The sequence below is a fragment of the Colius striatus genome, chromosome 1 (assembly GCF_028858725.1).
Source record: "Colius striatus isolate bColStr4 chromosome 1, bColStr4.1.hap1, whole genome shotgun sequence".
NCBI classification, from domain to species: domain Eukaryota; kingdom Metazoa; phylum Chordata; class Aves; order Coliiformes; family Coliidae; genus Colius; species Colius striatus.
Window position 1 is genome coordinate 94,775,929 of NC_084759.1, and position 18,604 is coordinate 94,794,532.

The 18,604-nt window shown below is 38.6% G+C and overlaps 1 protein-coding gene across 1 annotated transcript in view; it reads left to right on the top strand.

The window, feature by feature from the left end:
• The first annotated feature begins 3,067 nt into the window (after positions 1-3,067).
• The window catches only part of RCAN1 (regulator of calcineurin 1), a 41,397-nt gene continuing 25,860 nt past the window's right edge, over positions 3,068-18,604 (top strand). Inside the window, exon 1 of the mRNA XM_062001307.1 lies at positions 3,068-3,460. Coding sequence (XP_061857291.1) covers positions 3,215-3,460 — 246 coding nt within the window. The 5' untranslated portion in view covers positions 3,068-3,214. The remainder of the gene's footprint in view (positions 3,461-18,604) is intronic.

The following is an 18,604-nucleotide window of genomic DNA, read 5'->3' on the forward strand; positions in this document are numbered from 1 at the left end:
GACTCCCCAGGTGGGATTTCCGTAGTGGGCTGGAGCTCTTGATGCAGAGAATATAAACAGATAGCTTCTCTGCAAAGAAGCAAGTGTCACCACTCTTATCAGGAGGCAATTCTGAGATTAAAGAGTATTTAAAAAATGGCATTAGGTTTTCTGGAGGTTTAAATGCTAATTTGGCATTTAAAAGTTTCAGTTTGTTCATATTTGTGACTTCTTTAAAGATATCATTTGTCTGCTTTTTGTGAAAACTGGTGTGAGACCATACAGACTTACGTCACTTAGCACAACTGATCACAACAATAGCCTGTATCTGAGAGTCTACCTCTCTAAAAAAGGCTTAAATGGTTCAAAACAGATTAGAGGATCTTAAGAAATTTTTAAAAGAAGAAGTGAGAGAAGACAAACTATTATCTCTTCACATGGTATTTTTCTCCTTCTCATTAAAATTGACTGAGATCAGTAATTCATCAGTTTAAAGTCTTTGCTCTGTTGAAAAGAAAAACAACAAACCATCAGTGGTGCTAACTTAAGATATGGCAACAGTGATATCTCAAGGATACCACTGCTGAAACTTTGCACAGTGCAGATCAGTGGTACAGCATTCACAATTGAAAATCAGTATTAGATTTTCACCTAGTTTAGTTTTTCATGTTGCTGCAGTTCAGAAGAAAAGATCTGCAAGAGTATTTTACTTTGAACACCACTGAAAATATTTGCCCTACCAGAAGTGGTAACCTGTCATAGCCTGCATTAGTATGTTTACAATCTGGTTTCAAAATCCAGGCCTGTATTTGGCCCAGTAATGTTTTCCAAGTGTGCACCAATATGTGTTATCTACAAAAATACAGTTAAAGTACTAAGGTTTAGAATGGAAGACATTATTAAATTAAACTGGTTTTTGTCAGTCATTTTGGATAGATGACACACGATGACAGCATTACTATAGAGGATGAAATGTTGCTTCCTAAGTACGCTCTGTGACTCTGAGCTAGAGAATAAATGCCAGTTGTCTCCTCATTTATGTCTTCGAGAAATTTCTTGTAACTGGAAAAGAGAATAGGCTTGTCAGAGGCTTTCTCATCATAAGAAGGAACTTCACATATTTGCCACCAGTTCCTGTTCTTTACAGGAACTCAAGGATGTTTTGCTAATAGCCATATATTTTAGTATAGAACAGGTCTCAGGTGAGAAAATGGGATTTTAACTGATAACTCTTTCCACTTTTTAGACCTTTGTTTCTTATGCAGCCCTGCAGGGGTAGAGTAGGAGATTAGTACTTTGCCAGCTACTGTCCAGCTCCTCTCACTCCTTTCTGCCTTTTACTCTTCTGCATTATCCTTGTACTAGTGTAGGATGTTTCAGGTAGATGTGGCATTATCACAATAACTTTATTTTAAAAAGGTGACTTTTGGGCCTTCAACTGGAAGGTGATGCTACATATAAATATGTAAGAAAAGTGTTTGTCTAGATTGGTTAGGCCAGACTAACCAGCTAAGCACATTACATAAATGTTATTCTTCCATGTAGGAATGATACAAGCAGCTCTTTGTGTGTAGGCAGAGAAGGTACAGTAGTCCTTTATGGCATTCTTTTTTGCACACAGGTGAAAAAGAGAGGTTATAAAAACATGTCTCCATGTCAAAAGAGGAAAGTAATTTAAAGTTGGAGCTTCAAAACGCCCTTGCTTTCAAACATTCCTCACTGAGAGTAGGAAGTTAGGTGTGGCTGGGTAAGAATTCCGAAACAAAGACTCAATAACAACAGAGCTGTTATTAAGCAGTTATTCTTTAATGCAGTGTTGGATGCACAGAGGATCCTTCCACGAAACGTGCATGCCACAGGATGAAAGTACACTCATTTTATACATTAAAACATAACCTTTCACGGGGTTATTTACCATATACATGTCTATTACAAGAAACAATTGCCAGTTTTACAATTTTTTATTTCCTTGAGTGGTCGTTCATTGTTTGTCCTCTAGATTTACTTATGTGATTTGCTATCACTGGTTTGGCGACACTCTGCTAGCTCAATTAACTTACATCTTGAACGTTTGCTGGTCTTATCTTGGGCATTCTCTTTATAGACAATACTTTGTTTGACAGAGTCAAAAGGCCTTGAGAAACATTAACAGTCTTATGCAACTTTAAGCATATGAAGGTCCTGAGGCCTTTCGAAACATTAGGCGTCTTAAGAAATGATATATAAAAATTCAGTAGCATCAGTCTTAAGAAACTAAATTGAAATATTTAAGTAATTCAATGGCTCAATTTCAAAAGCATATAGACATGGCTTCATGTGCCATATTTCTCAAATTTTAAAGTTCAAACACTTCTGATCTTGTCCCAGCACGAGGATACTTTTGAAAAAAGTACAAAGAAAGCATGAAGATGAGTTGCATTAATTATAATACAACTGTCCAAGCAACGTTACGGCATTTTTCCCCCTTCTTCTAAGCTCCCTCTCTGTTGTCTGTGTTCAGTGAATGGTTTGCAGAACATCAAGGGTTGGGCAGCTTATCCTTAAGGCTGATAGGGGTATTAAGATGTCCAAGATGGCGACTTTTGGCTGATTTAAAAGTGTTTTCAGTGAGGGTTATTTTATTAACGGGCTTGTTGCATAGTATTCCCTGTGCTTTAAATCAGGACGTGTTGTTCCCCGCGCCTGCCGTGCTGCGAAACACAGGCTGTATGACTGCAGCGGGCCCCGGCCAGTCACCTTGGCCCTGGGTTGCTGCCATTCTCCAAGACGGGCTGCCCGTGCTCACCAGGCACGTGCTCACCCACAGCTGCTGGGTCACCTCGCCTCCCACCTCACCCTGATCACCTGGCTGCGTCCGCTCGTCCCTCCCTCCTGTACGTGTGCCACTGGCCCAGGTGCTGGCACCGCACGACCCACGGGCTCCCTCACTCCCCACAAGCCGCCCGCTGCCCTCACTCAAGATGGCGGAAGCAGCGCCTGGCTCGGGCAGGCCACCTGTTGCTGCGGAAGCGGCCGCTCGCTATTGGCTCGTGTGCGCGGAGGGGAAGGGGGCGGGAGGGTGCCACTCGAACCGGCCCGGGGTGAAGGAAACGAAAAGGGGGCGGTGGGGGAAGAGAGGGTGCGGTAAGTTTCGTGTGTGTGCGCGCCCTGGCGGGGGCAGAGCCGCCACCGGCGCTCGGCGTTGCCTCAGCGGCTGCCGAGCCCCGCCCCGCGGGGGCTCCACTCGCCCCCGGCCATGGAGAACGGCGGCGGCGGGAGGGGCCCGGCGGGGCAGGAGGAGCTGCCGTTCCAGCAGCCGCTGCCTCTCGGAGAAGCCGCGGAAAAGGAGGAGGAGCTGTTGCTGTGGCCGCCGCCGCCCGAGGCCGAGACGGACTGGAGCTTCGTTGACGGCGAGATGGAGGCGGTGGCACTGCGGGACCTGCCCACCGCCACGATCGCCTGCAACCTAGACCCGCGCGTCTTCCAGGACGGCCCGTGCCGGGTGAGCGCGGCGGGCAGGCCCGCCCCACGCTGGAGGATCGCGGGCCGGCTCCCTCTGCCGGCCAGGAGCTGCCGCCACTCCCCTCAGCTCAGCTCGGCTGGTTCCCGGGCGCTGAGGCCGCCGTTCCTCACACGAGCAGCCCGAGGCGGCGGCGGCCTTCTGCGGGGGCGGGCCTTGCGGGCTGGCGGCGGGGGTGGAGGGGGGAAGAGGCAGGGGCGGCCCGCCTCCGCCCGGGCCTCGGCGGGAACGTTGGTCTCTAAGGCCGCCCCCACTCTCTTCAGAAGGAGGGTGGGTGTTTGTGCTGTGTCTCCGCGTCCCCGCCTGCTCTCCTGATAGGAAGCGAGCGCTAGGAAGCGCGGCTCGAGTCCCGTGTCGGGTCCCGTGTCCTCGGGTCTCAATACAAGGGCTCAGTCTGGCGAATCCACTGACCTGAACCCGTAGGTCAGGGCGAAAAGGAGCATAGACCAGAAGAAAAAAACCTGTCCTCGACCAGTCTGCTCAGAGCGTGGCCATTGTGGTTTAGCGAGAAACAGCAGTTAGATGCACCTGAAAGTGCTTGGTGAGAGAGGAACTGGCAGGCAGTGTTTAAAGACCTTCGAACGTGTCAGGCAGGCATGGTCCGAAAGGAAGCAGAAACTGCCTGCGGGCAAAGGGTAGCACACACTGAGCTGTAGTGCTTGTCTGAGAAATAACCAAAATCACCTGCCCTTGTTCCAGAGCAGAGAAAGGTAGCAGCAGCTGTTGGAGGAATACTATAGACTGTCTGAAGTAAACTGCAGCTTTTGGTGTAATAAGTAGAAATAAATATTCCAGGATCGTTTCTCATGTTATCTATGGCCTTCTTGAAAGCTGAATTCAAATCAATCTTAATTTTTCATTCTTCTTTTACTTGTCTCAACCCTGGCCAGGATTAAACAATGAGTGAAGCTTAACTTTTCTTTTGGCTTTTATAGTTCATTTTGCTATTGAGCTCTTATTTTCTAGTGACTTGAATATGTTTAGGAAATGTTTAGTTTTCAACCAGATTGAAATTAAATGAAATGGACCTAAAAAATTAGGTAATACTTCCACCGCTTTTAAATCCTATTAAGATAATTTGCTGTCTCTCTGTGAAAAACAACTTGGAGTTTTTGTAATAGTAGTTCAACAGCTCAACTCTGCTATCTATCATAATACGTTAAAATGAGCTGGAAACAGTAGATACATGGTAGCTGTATTCCGGTTCTTTTCTAAGGTTTTGGATTTTTAGTGGCAATATACTTCTGTATCACTTTGGACACTTGCTGGTATGAAAGGAATGGCAGCTTGATCAGGATTTAGCCTATTTATTTGAATTCAAGTTCACCACAAGTATGCTTAGGAAAACACCTGTAATCAGTTCTACGTAGTATCGTCAGTTGCATGTAGTAATAGTATTTTGTCAGAAGGTGTCTTGTGACCTTGAAGTGCATCTTCTGAAATGACAACTAGGTGGGTGAAAATGTAGATGCATAATCCCACGCAAGACCAGGAGGTACCAGAATATTTAAATATTTTTCTGTCTTTCTGTGTTTTGACTTGAATCTTTGTCTCCAGGCAGTTAATTCAGACTGGGACAAAGCCTTAGTTATACTTAACACTGCAATAAAGAAAGGTTTCACTACTTTAGTTTTTCTTTCCAAGAACTGCAGCAGGAAGGAGTGTAGATTATTTAATGAATTATCATTTATCACTTAATCATTTCAGCAGAAACTGTGTTTTAACCATGGATGATACTGTGTGTACAGTTGCTGCAGCATAGCCGTTGCTTTTAAAATTTAAATTGCGAAGGCAAATAATGGAGGAATTGCCTTGAACTTGAATAAATACATATAAGTAATGCAAAATGGTAAAAAAAAGTTGAGGTGCTTGGAACCTGGTGTTTCATAAATGTGGTGGCTGTACACAATCACTTAATAGATTGAAAAAACAGCTTAGGGTTTGGCTAACTGAATGTCAGCCATTGAAATACATAATTTACCTTCAGCTAATACAGTTATAGAAATGGTAAGAACTAACTCTTTAAAGCTATAAACTTATGACTGCTGTGTATGAAAACAGCAGATTCATGGACCAGATGCATTTTTATTGTTTTCTGTTGGCCAAACGTCAGGCAGTTGCAAAGAGAGAGGAGGTGGGACAAGGCACTAGGGCTGCATCTCAGACTTTGTGCGAAAGATGTCTTCAGCAAAAGAACAAGGTTATATTAAAAGTGGAGAGAAGTGTGTTGGTTTTGTTTTTTGGGTGGGTTTTTTTTTTAGTGTTTACTGATTCTGGTATCCATGAAAATAAGGTATTTTGCTCTAGAGTGATAATTTAGCATCTGAATATTATTCCAAGATAGTATTTTTAAAAGGCTATGCTTTGCTAGGGAGAATTTAGGAAAATTCAGTTAGTGTACTAGAGAGTGTAATCAAATAAATGAAACTTACAGTGCAACAAGTGACTGGGTAGAGCTATGTTACTGTGATGACAGAGGGATGAGTAAAAATGAGGTATTGTAAAATCTAACATCACGAGACCTAGTGTTTTATAAATATTCTATATATTTTAGTGTGTACAATATGTTTTTTACTGCCTTGTAAACATCATACTTTTTCCAGTGTGTGCAACACTCCTAAAATACCTTGTCTACATAATTAGTAGTTTTCTGTCTTCAGCAGGCCCCTTAATAATCCTGGATTGCCCTATTTGAGGAGGATTGATCCAATCAAAGATGAGATAGGACAGCTAGGCTACGGCTGACAACTATTTCTATTTATCCCTCCCCCTTTCCAAACAGGGATTTGCACTTGAAATGCTGGCTATATGTTCTTACTCTTCCTATTTTAGAATAAAAAACAAAAAAAAATACTGAAGTGTTGAGAAATTGTAAGAAGTTTTATTGAATTTGTAATCAGTCCCTTAAATATAGGCCATCCTACCAAGTAACATAATTGGTGTAGTAAGTGACAGTTTCTCTGCTTTGTTCTGAAAAGAAAGAATCTGACTTACTTAAATACCTCATGGCTAGTTTTTCAGTGTCACTTCTAAAATCTTTAAGAGAACACTTGAATGCTTACTCTCAAGTTATTCTGCTGCAAAATTGCAGGAATACTTACAGGTTCTGCATCCTCTTTTGTTTTCTCTGAAGTACAAGAAATTACCTGAAATGAAAGTTGTTTATCTTGAAGTTTGCTAATTAACTTGGAAAAGTGATGTTCTGATTTCCTGAAACATCTTCTAACCCCCAGTGTTTTGGTAATTTCAGTGTGACTTTGTGCTTGAGGAATTATATTTCTTTCTTGAAGAAAAGTAGCATTTCTTCATACAACACACAGATGACTTTAATCTATTGCAACTGTATTCCAGTGTACTCATTAAAAAAAAAAAAGAAAAAGGTGTCAGTAGATAATTACCAGAGACAGCAATTACGCTTTTGCGTATTTCCATCCTCTGCAACTGGTATTCAATTTTTAAGAGCCTTTTTTATGTCAGTAGAGGACACTCGGGTTTTTTTATAGAACTCATGCTGTCAAATGGCAAGTCCAATAGGTAATATGCTTGCTTGTGTCTTGTAATCCTGAAGGGATGTGGCATACTTCACTGATGACTTTAAAGTTCTGAGTACAGCCACAGGGGGGCTAAATAACTTCATGTATGCCCTGGTAGTCTCTAGCTAAGTAGGTTACCTAGGTCTGTTCTGTCAGGTTTCCATTTCAGTTTAATTGTAGACAAGTATCGCTCATTTAATTTGTGAGGAGTAAAAGAGGAACGTAGTATATACAGAAAGAATTAAACTTTACGCTGCTGAGAAATGAATTGTTTTCTAGGGCGAAGAGATGAGAAACTTTTAGTTGCAGTGAATTTTCCTTAGAATGAATTGAGTTCTTTACATTATTTTAATATCTGTAATTGCAGTAACCTACTAGGTCTTGCAAGTTATTGCAAACTTAATGAATGTGGCAGAAGATTTCTTGAAATTTATGAGAACTTAAATTCATACATAATTCTTGAAAGCAAGCTTTTCTATCACGATAATAGTTTTTCTCTGGAGCTTACTAGGAAAAGCTTCAGTGAAAGCTGGATTTCTAAAGAAACTTAGCTTCACTGCTTTTTGAATGCACTAGGAGTGAGCCAATGTGTGTCCTCGCATAACCTCTAGTGGCAAGCAAAAGTAGAACTATCTGTGAAACAATATCTCTGATTATTTACTTAAAAAAAGAGAACTATTGTAGTTGTAATTGAACATAAGGCCTAAATAATGTCAGAAATCTCTACAGTGGTATAACCATGGGGAAAAAAAACCCCAATAATGGCAGATATATTGAATCTTGTCAATGATTATCATAGCTTTAAAATTCTACTCTTATTTACCTTTCCATAGTCTCAATATGGAGTTTTTTTTATGAACTGATTTGAAAATAAAGCCATTGTTAAATGAGCTATACTTTTAAAAATCATCAGTTGACTTCCATCCCACTGGAATAATCATGAGATGTTGAATATAATTTGTGTGTTTTAAATACTTAGAGAATTATTTCTGATTTACAGGAAGTTTGTCAAATTTCTCAAGAGTATTTACAAAACTTTCTTTACCAGAAAACCCAAGTACTAGTCTGTAATCTCTTCCTGTCTCGGTCGCATGCCTCATTAATCCTTTTACTTAAAGTTCGGTAATCCTCTTAGATCACATTTTAAAAAAAAAATCAAAAAGCTGTTTTTATGTGCTTGTATTTTTGTGATCACAGCTCTGTTTTGGCAAAATGTTCCCTGATGTGAGTGTAAAAGTTACTTAAAGACATCTCTACATTTCTGCTTGTATTTTGAAGGTGTTCATTTCTTCTCTGGCGGTGTTTTTTCCTTTTTTTTTTTGTGACAATGTTTATAGTTCTTTCTCTACAGTTGTTTTCTAGAGAAACAGAGTTAAGATTGTTATTCAGAATCCTATCCCAATAACCTGCTTTTACACTGAACTATAAAATGATTAAGAACGATTTAAAAAAATAAAGAAACTTTTAAAAAAAAAAATCATTATGAAAACTGAATAAAGCTTTTGGAAGTATTTGGTTTCATACTTTCAGATGATGCAGATTCATTCTGCAGCTATTAACAGGTTACGACAGACTTTTGAGTGACTGCAAGTCTGGAAGCCATATAAATATAATGCGATAGCTGACGTAATAACCTTTGACGTTACAGTAGAGTATAATACCACGTTAATGCAGTTTTATGGCTCCTGGGATGCATCCAGTCTGCCATGTGCACAAGCGGAACTTACTCATATCTCTGTATCTGAGGACAAAAATGAACTCTTGAGAGTCGCTGAGATGCCTAACCTCCTTGGCTTCTGAGAGTCTTTAAAAAAAATTTCTTTTTCTGTCTCAAAAAGATGGCATGCTTTGTAAATAATATGATGAGCTCTGACAGATGCCACTGTATATGCATTCCGTATGAAAACCTTAGCAGTAGTCATGAAGAGGGGAAATATCCAGAGAGAGTGAAGAGTATTCCTTGCTTCGAAGACAAAAGCTGTGTGCTTTATAGACTCAAAAGTAAATAGAGATTTTAATGCTTGTAGTTTTCTTGGTGGCAATGCAGTCCTTGATTTTTTTTGTGTGTGTGGTTTGTTTTTGTCCATTCTTTCTATCCTATGTGTTAATAAGAAAATAAAATTTAAATATGAATACTGTCCTACATATTATCAAGTATGAAATTTTTGTTCCATCTTAGTGTGTCACTTCAGTTTAAGGATGGTGTCACCAAGTCTTTTCACTTCACTAGCTTTTTTCTGGCCTGTGAGCCCAGAGTAGGTTTTCTAGTGGCTCCTTTCCAGTTCTCATGTGGTTCAGTTCTGCTGAGAGGTGACTGAATAAATTTTAAGTCAATAAATTGGTAAAATTCAAATCACAAAGGTGATTTGAGTAACTTTTGAGATGAATACTCTGTTTTCAGCTGGAGTAGAAGGATTTAAAGAGACTGTACAGTATAAAATTTTGTGGGCAAGCAATGCTTAGCTGCATTTTCTGTACACTTGGACTTCGGGGCGTGGAATAGTGATTTAGATCACTTCCTTTAACCATTGTCCACATTAATTATGCTTCTTGTGAAAGTACATAAAATACCATGAAACTGTAGTAAAAAGGCTTATTTCACAAGGAGAGGGAGAATTATTTTCTTTTCTGTAGCTTTTTGTTATGCTCAGGTCTTTTCAGTGTGCATCATAATGAGTCGGAGCCTTGATAAAATAAAGTGCTAACAGAGAACCCTCATGCTGCGGCTTTGAGTGTATTGCTCTCATTAAGATGAGGTATTTGAGCATATTCAGGTGTATATCATGCTTGGACCCTCTATAGGACCTAGGTGAGGTGCAAATAGCAAGATACTTATTTCTGTGTCAAGAATCCCCTACTAGGTAATCCTAAAAGTGTGGTCATTTTGCAAGCAAACGATGCAAATACCTTTCCAAAAAGAAAGAAAATGAAAATTGAAATAGAATGTTTACATAATATGATAAGTCATGCAGATAGGGTGAAAATAAGAATAAGCACTGGAACAGGCTGCCCAGGAAGGTTGTGGAATCTCCTTCCTTGGAGGTCTTCAAAACCCACCTGGACGTGTTCCTGTGTGATCTGATCTAGTGGACCTGCTTTAGCAGGGGGGCTGGACTAGATGATCTCTAAAGGTCCCTTCCAACCCCTTCAATTCTATGATTCTATGAAATGTATCATTGTTTAGAAATAGTTTCAGTAATGCTGCACACCATGATTGTTGAGTGGCTTAAAAATATCTCAGAATAAAAGCAAATATTACAAAATTGTCATTAATAGCTTAGATGTTGGAGACATTAAAAAAATATTTTCATATGATAAAATGCTCTAATTATTAGCCCAAAGTTGTGAAAAACAATTGTAGGCAAGATCTGTGCTACAAGATCAAGAGCATTAGTTTTCCCGGATAATCAGATGCAAACTAGGAGGAACTTCAGTTTAAATTACTGTACTTGGGTCACACTACCAACTCCGATATACATTAGAATGCTATGGAATGCATTTCCTTATTTTCTTTGCCATCTATCTTTTTTTAGGAACAAATTTAGCTTTGTTCTCCAGCAATAGTGGCACACACATACCTGTGTAAAAGGAAATTTAAAAATAACTACAGAATATTAGATATGATACTAACTGGATATATCCCAAAGACCTCTCAATAACATAAACATTAATAATATTATTAAGATCAGCAATGACTAAACTGTCTTATATAACATAAGTTTAAAATAATGAGGAGGGTCTTTTTGGCAGCTATCATACAGAAAGCTCCATTCTACAGCAATTTGTTACCGAAATTGTGTATTCAGTTCGGCAAGTTTTAATAAGTAATGTTTATAGACCTAAGTACTATGGGACATTAATAAATAATATGCTTTTTAGTGTCATAGCTGAATTTCACAACTGAAAAGGGAAAATGTAGGAAATAATCTAAAAATGGTTACACGAGGTTCATATATGGTACATTAAACAGAAATGACTTTGTAGTTCAGATTTTGTGTTATATTTGTGAGAACATATTGGAGATCTTATTGTACGTTTTTTGTTTTATTGGGCTTTTTTAGTAATATCCTAACAAAGATACACCACCTTTCTCAATTGAACTGTTAGGTAGTTGTATTTGAGGTTGGTTTGGGTTTTTTGCTCATACTCTAAGTATGATCAGGTCCAGAGCAGGCTTTTATACTTGAGACTTTTCATGGAAGTGTTTCTCAAATTAGTGAGCAAAAATTTTCATTACGACTGCTGTTATATCTTCTGATAAATAATCCAAGAGCTCTTTTAACTGCAACGTGGCAGGTAAAACAATGCAAAATAATTGGTGGAGCTAGTGAATGTTTTCTGTGTGCTAATTTATAAAAAATGTAATTCAGAAGTCCCAACTTTTCACTGGGATGGACCCAATTGAGGCTATTTTCAAGAACATGAGGATTTCACACTTCATCTGTGATGCGAGGCTTCTAGACACCTCTGGCCTAAAAGCAGCTAGGAATGACTTTATAGTTAGTTACATCTTTTTTCCATTCAGGTAGCTAGAACCTGCCTCTACCCCTCAAAGGAAACTGTATTTTTTAAAAACTCGAGATCATTCATGTAGCGTGAATTATTGTAAACTGGCTTTTATGAAGGATTTTTAGGCTTGGTGGTATAGTGTGATTTTTTTGTTTGTTTGTTTTAGTGTGGAATGCTTGTACTGTTATTTTTCTTAAATATGAGAATATGCTGGAAACGCATTAGTGAAGCTGAAATACTTGCTGTCTCCAGTGAACTTGAAGTTGAGGCCAAGGTAAAAAATACCTTTGTTTGTAATGAGTAATTAAATTGTGGAAATTATTGTCATAGAATGTTTGAGAGACCAGGAACCTGTAATTAAAAAAGAGGTGAGACTGATTCATGAGTAGTGTCTGTCAAGCACAGTGATTAGGGTATAACTTAATCCTCAGAGTCTGTGAAGTGCTGTTGCCAAGTTTAGATGGGAGAAGAATGGTCTATACATACCTGGCTTTATCTGTTATGTCTCTTCGTCCAAGCGCTTGATAACTATGATGGCTTTCTTCTTTTCATCAACTATGTGAGTCGTTTATTATTACTGGTCCCACTTACTAAAACAAAACTATCAATACAGTGTGCCTAGTAGATTTCATTTACTAAAATGTAACCACATTGTACAAGATAAACCTTCCTCTTCACCTAGCCGATCTTTAGATAGTTCAGAAGTCGATAGCTGGATTTGAATTTTTTCCTTTTTGAGGTTTTCTTTTTTGGAGTTATTTTGATGTTGGCTGACTTCCTGGAAGGAGAACACACTCTCTGCTATTGAGCTGAGGGTACACTGCAAACCTAATGAGTTAGATTTTAGTTACTCATTGTTCCTAAAGTACAAAAAGGTATTATGAAAAAAAACAATGTGCACTGTGAACACCATAAACTGCGAGACAGTGTATGTCTTTGACGCAACAATGGTTTTAGGAGTGATAAATGTGATCAAACTGCTCTATTACGAGAGTGAAGTAGGAATGAGTTGAAAGTATTGCAATTATTTATTCTTGTCTATATTCATCCTGGCTGAGGTATGTTTCTGAAGTGATAAACTTGAGTTGTCAGACAATTGGATAGGAGAAGAGTAAGATACTTTAGGTACTTTGCTCTCCTGGAAGCTACATTGTAGTTCTATATAGTACATTGTAGTTGTAGGGCTAAGCTGCAGAGAGCTTTCTTGAGGCATACACAGACACTGTCGTAAAAGCTTAATGCTATTATTGGTGTATGGCCAGTCTTTTAGCCGTAAATGTGCTGGATTGCGTCTTTGAGTGAAGATTATGGCGAGGTGAGGGTTGTTTGAGAAATGGATTGATGTGTATGGGTGTCTGTATCACAATGTTTAAAAAAAATAATCTTGGTATCCTTAAAAAAGAGTCAGCCTTTGACTTTTAGATACTATAAGAGTTTTATTTTGGCAACTTACTAAAGAAGAAGGCGGTGAGGAAACCAAAACCACTTTGTTTTGTTGCTGGAGTACCATTCTGGAAGCTTCAGTGAAGATTTGGGCCTGCTTTCAAAAGAAGCGGCTGTCTGGATCAAAAAGCCTCTTAAAAATCAGGATGTTTTCCAAATAAAATCTGGCTGAAAGGCATGGAGAAATGTTTCTCTTTTTCCTAGAGGTACTGTTTCCTTTCTCTGTAGAGATAGGAAGCCAGAATAATTGAGCTGGTGAACTGCCAGAAGACACAAGCTGTATTGTTATAATAAACTGTTTTTTCCCTCTTTCCGGTTTTTGTAGGTGAAGAAGCTGTTTGTAATCCATATAGTTAAGTAAAAACCGTCTGTGTGTTTTTAGTGAAAATATGAGAAAGGGAGGGTATGACCCAACAAATGCAGAGAACAGATGTTACCAAATCTGTTAGTAACGACTCCTACCTCTGATAATTTTTATTGAATTTTATATTTACTTGGGTTTGTTGACTTTACTACAAAGCTAATATGTCTATTACTATCGGAAACTGAGGCTACCTTTAGTCTACAGGTATATGTATGTTGCAGGTGGGTTTGCTCAATTCAGGGAGAAGGATGAAATTAAATATGGGCAAAAGAAAAGATGAGATAGAAACTAAAATGTGTATTTCGTGCAGGTTGTGATACTTAATGAAAAGAAAGACTTTCTTGTGTCAAGCAGAACATACACACTTGTGAAGCATTGTAGAGAAAGCGTATGTGTGTGGCATGTGCAAGCAAAAGGGAATCAGTGGGAACTCATGAGTGGTATTTGTCCGACTTCTGAGGTATGTGGACACTTCTTTGTAGGATGGATTTGAAAATGTTTTTTGAAAATCAGTTTCCTGTAGTTAGACTACTTGGCACTTTGGCCATGTCACATCAAGCCCATAGCAAAGATTGGTTGGCTAATGGAAACAGTGATTAAGGGCTTGAATTTTCCTGAGGCCCCGGGGTGATAGTGAAACAGCTGCTGTTGCAGGCAGTGGAAAGTATGAATAACTCTTGCCTGGGGTTGTATAACCAAAAGAATAATCGGATCAGAGACTAGGTTAAATCATTGTGACTTCTATTAAAAACGCTGTTAGTCCATGTGTTCACGCCTCATTACAGCATATAATTTAAGGACACTGGAGTCCACCTATTAGGCATGAATAGATAAAGCCTTCACATCAGGAGTCAGGTATTTTCCTCTTGAGAAAGGAGTGAGGGAGAAGGGTCATTTGCCTGAGAGTTGTATAATAACTTTGAACACATTTTAGAAGTTTTTTTCTTTGGTATATGCTAAGCAAACTTTAAAAGCAATTTTACTAACCTAACCCATAGCAGATTAAGCGCAGTAATTCTTCACAGGAGACAATTTTGAGAGACACTGTTTCTTAATTAACTACTTGAGATGCAGCTATGTCTCTTGTTTCTTCCTTAATAATTTGCCAAAATAATACTGTTAATATCAATATTAGGCTTGCACTGATAAGTTTTCATCTCCCCTGCTGAAAAAAGTGAAAGCCAATGACTTCTATAGAAAGGATGGGGGAAGCAGGAGATTAAATGAAATGTAGAACTGCATTGTTTTTCAGCAATGTTAATGGAAATGTAAGTTCATAAACAGAAACATTTCCTTGAATATTCATAAAGTTATCCTGATTTTGGTAGTTATTTTTTAATACTAATCTTTGTTCCTCTTCAATCAAAACAGATGTGTTCTTGCCATATAAATAAAGAAATTAAATGCATTCTGAAAGCTCTACTGTTACATACCTCAAAAGATTTAAAAGCCAGTGTTTTTTGTGACCAGTAGTGTTTAAATGGCAAAATTGCCCTGAGGCATCTCTAGTTAAAGCAGATGGTCAGGTGTCTATTTTGCTGGGGATTTTTTAGTGCCAGATATTGCCAGTAGTAGCTGAAGTAATTCAGCCCTTTGTTACCTAGGAAGCTTCACAAACTTTGCAGACATTTAGGCTATTTGACTGTTAAAAAGCTGTAATTGATCATATCGTAGTATATTTGCAAATACAGGTTATATAATTTATTACAGTATTTAATATGTCACTGACTTAACATGCCCAAGAAAATGACAGTATAGTAGACATTAACATTACAAAAATGCATGTGATTTAGGATAAAATGTAAAGTCTTCTGTGGCTCCTTTTATCTTTATTACTATATTTTTAAAATGCTTTTGAAATTTCTAGGTGCACTTAGTATATTCTTAGATGTACAATAACTAATTGCAATGAAATTGTTCTGCTATGCACCCAGAACATTCTTTAAAAACATTTTGAAACTGTCTTCCATTCTTCCTTCCCTTAGCTCCAGTGGAAAATTTCATTCTTCAAAGTTCACAAACATACCAGCCTGCTTCTGAACAGCTACTGTGGTTTTCTAAGACTCTTGTGTTACGAGTATATTTTTTTTTTCCCCTTGGTTTTTGTTTTTTCCATTAGTCACAGAGACTGTGTAAGAGGAATGGTGAGAAGATAAACACTAACTTTTACTTGCCTATCATAATATCTTTCATAATAAAGTTAAATACCGTTGTCACACTGTGAAGAACTAGTCATTAAAAATGCTGTTAAACACATGCTATTTTCGTATAGTTTTAGTCCTTGTGTTCCTTCGATCTTTGCAGTCCTTTAAGTAGTAGTTCTGGCATAATACAGTTGATTTTTTTAATGATAGTAAATAGTTAATTGCAGAGGTATTTTTTTCATGGATTGTGGCCATATCTTAACTCAGTAGAACAATTCATGTACCTGTTACAGCTGAAAACACCATAATGATTTAGAATAATGCTTTGGAGAAAACTTCTGCTTTATTTTTGTGATATGACAGCTAAAGATCAAAAGGAAAAAAAAATCACTAAAATACACGATCATGCTGCAAGGTTGTTTTGTTTTTTTTTTTTTAAGAAAAAAGACAAGGTAATATCTTGATTTAGTATTGCCTGTTAACCATCTTTGTCATTTAAAGGATAAACCATGTATCTTGCGTAAAATTTGGCACACATCTGAATTTTGAATATAAGCTATGTTAAGTTTACCAGAATCATAGCTGACAATGTGCAGCAAAGCATATTTATATGAGCAGAAATGCCCTAAACTCCCATTCTGCTTTTAGAAAACAGAAGCCTCAGAACTGTAAGTAAGAAGAGGAGGTTACCGGTTCTGTGTTGTGATGGGGGAAGTGTTGATGAGTTAGGCTACTGTGGAAGCAGCCTGGCAACACTGGCCTTGCAATCTTGTAAAAACCCTTTATTTTTCAACAGCTGCCCAGCATTCTAGAGCCCTTATCACTAAAGCAAGGACTCAAAGGACTCTTGAAGGCTCTGAAATGGGCCAAGGAGATAAGAAGTCTGCAGCTGAATAGCTGCTGCTGGTTGAGTTGCTTCTAGCAGCACAGTTCACAGTTTCTAAGAAATGCACCTTAGAATAGTCATCAGGTTTTGCAGCATACCTGACATGAAGTTGTACGTATGCTTAATCTTGTCCAGTGTTGTCAAACTGTTATATTGTTCTGGCATTAATTTGGGTTTGTGTTAGAGCATTGCTCCTTTGTCTGTTATGTTTCTTCTGTCCCTTCTGCAACTGTCAAGCATGGTCTTAAAGCTGGTGACAGTTCTGAGATCTGTGCATGTTCAGTGGAAACAAAATTGAAATTGCCAGCTTCTTTCTTGGGAACATCTGAAGAGCTGCCTTGTGGATATGATAAATGGCAGCAAATTTTAATTTGCTAGCTGAAAATAGCACCTACTTTATTGCCTACTATAATAAACCTCTGACCCCATAGATGATGCAGACCTGAAGGTGTATGTGAAGCCTAAAAGATACACAGAATGTTTGCTAGTCAAAGTGAATTAGCCAGTATAGAATTACATGCAGCTGCTTAATTCTTATGCACTGCTGTGAGTCCATTTTCCCCCTCCATAATGCAGAGAATTTCAGGTGTTACAGAACACCACATCAGTTTTGAAGCTTTTATCTCTGAATATGTTTCTGAACTAGCCTTTTATTTAATAGCAGACTTTTGTTAAGGTAAGAATATTTTAGTGATTATTTTGTGGTAAATACCTGTTGAAGAACTTTGTGCAGGAAGTAGAAATACTAAACAGTCAAGCCCCATTGTAATTTGCAATACAAGTGCAATGAAGAAGAATCTTGCATTATGTAGCAGGGACCAGAATTGATGCTGTTTAGAGAGGCCTTTGTTTTGTGAAACAGATAATGGCACCAGTGTCTATTTTTAGAGGGTGTGGTTCTTTCCCACAGTTAATCAAATATTACAAATATCTGTAGTAGACTGAGTAATGAAACAGAAGCATGTGATGCTTTAAAAAGTGAAGTCTACTATCACTTTTAAATAAATACATGTTTAAAAATCCTAGGTTAAAGGAGAACGGGGTGGAACGGTAAGAGCTAACTTCTGATCACTTGGTGATTGACTGCAAATTGGAAAGTAGAAGTTATTTAAACCTGTGCTGTCTTTGGTGCCTCCCTTTCCTAGACTAAATCTGGTTTTGACTCCTGCAGCTCAGTGTTTGTGACCTATAGTTTAACCATGATTACTAGAAGATCAGTTGCCCCATTGTCTTATCCTAAAAAATTCCCCAAGTGTAAGCATAAAGTGTGAGGTAAAGGATCCTGTGAAAGCCAAGTATCAGGACAGCAAAAGCCATCTGTGACACTTCAGTACTTCAGTGCTGCAATGCAGCACAGCCAGTTACAGATAAGCTATCAATGGTTTGTGCTCATATAGTCCAAAAGCTGAGGTAGCGTCAGTGGGGAAGCCGAGGTGCCTTTTAAGCCCCTATGCACCAGGGCAGCTCTGTGGCAGCAGAGCTTGCCAATTCCTCAGTGCCACCAACAGCACAGTACTGGGAACAGTTAGGCTGAGTTGTGGTGTTAGCTTGGAAGGAAGGTCAGACACACTTTTTCAGAACAATTGGACATACCCTGTAGGAGTAGAAGCTAGGAAGATTGAGAAGTTAGCTATGTGAGAAACCAAAGGGTTTTAGGGGGAGATAGTAGTTGGGTCTATAACTAAAAAGTAAAATAAAGACCCTAAGAAAATAGGGTGCTGAAAAGTCTCAATATGGTTTTGAAGGGAATTTTTTTAATAGACTGGATGTTTGCTACTGAACATACAGATCTGATTTCATAGTATATTGGAGCTTCATCCGTGTCAATCAGAAAAGGAATTACTATAATTGTTTCACCCTGCAGTTGTGTTTAATTACAGATTAAACTATGTGCAGTAGAGCAATTGAAAAGAGCATTGTTCCCAATTCAGCAGCGTAGAGTGGTTTGGTTGGGTTTTTCCTCTTGCCTATGAGGAAGTTTTTGTTACTGCAAGCTGATTTATCCTTAATGTAACCATGAGTTTCTGAGCCTCAAAACAGGCACCTGACTTTCTGGTAACTGACAATGTACTTCTCTTGTAAATTCACAGGACCAGGGTTAAGGGAACGGCTGGTAAAATTATTTTTGGTTTTTTTGCCACCTCTTTTTTTCTAACACAATCTTTTAATGTATTTGCACATTATTGTTTAATCTCTCTTCCCCTTCTTTCCCACCTCCCTCCCTTCTTGCCTAAGTATCACTTTTTT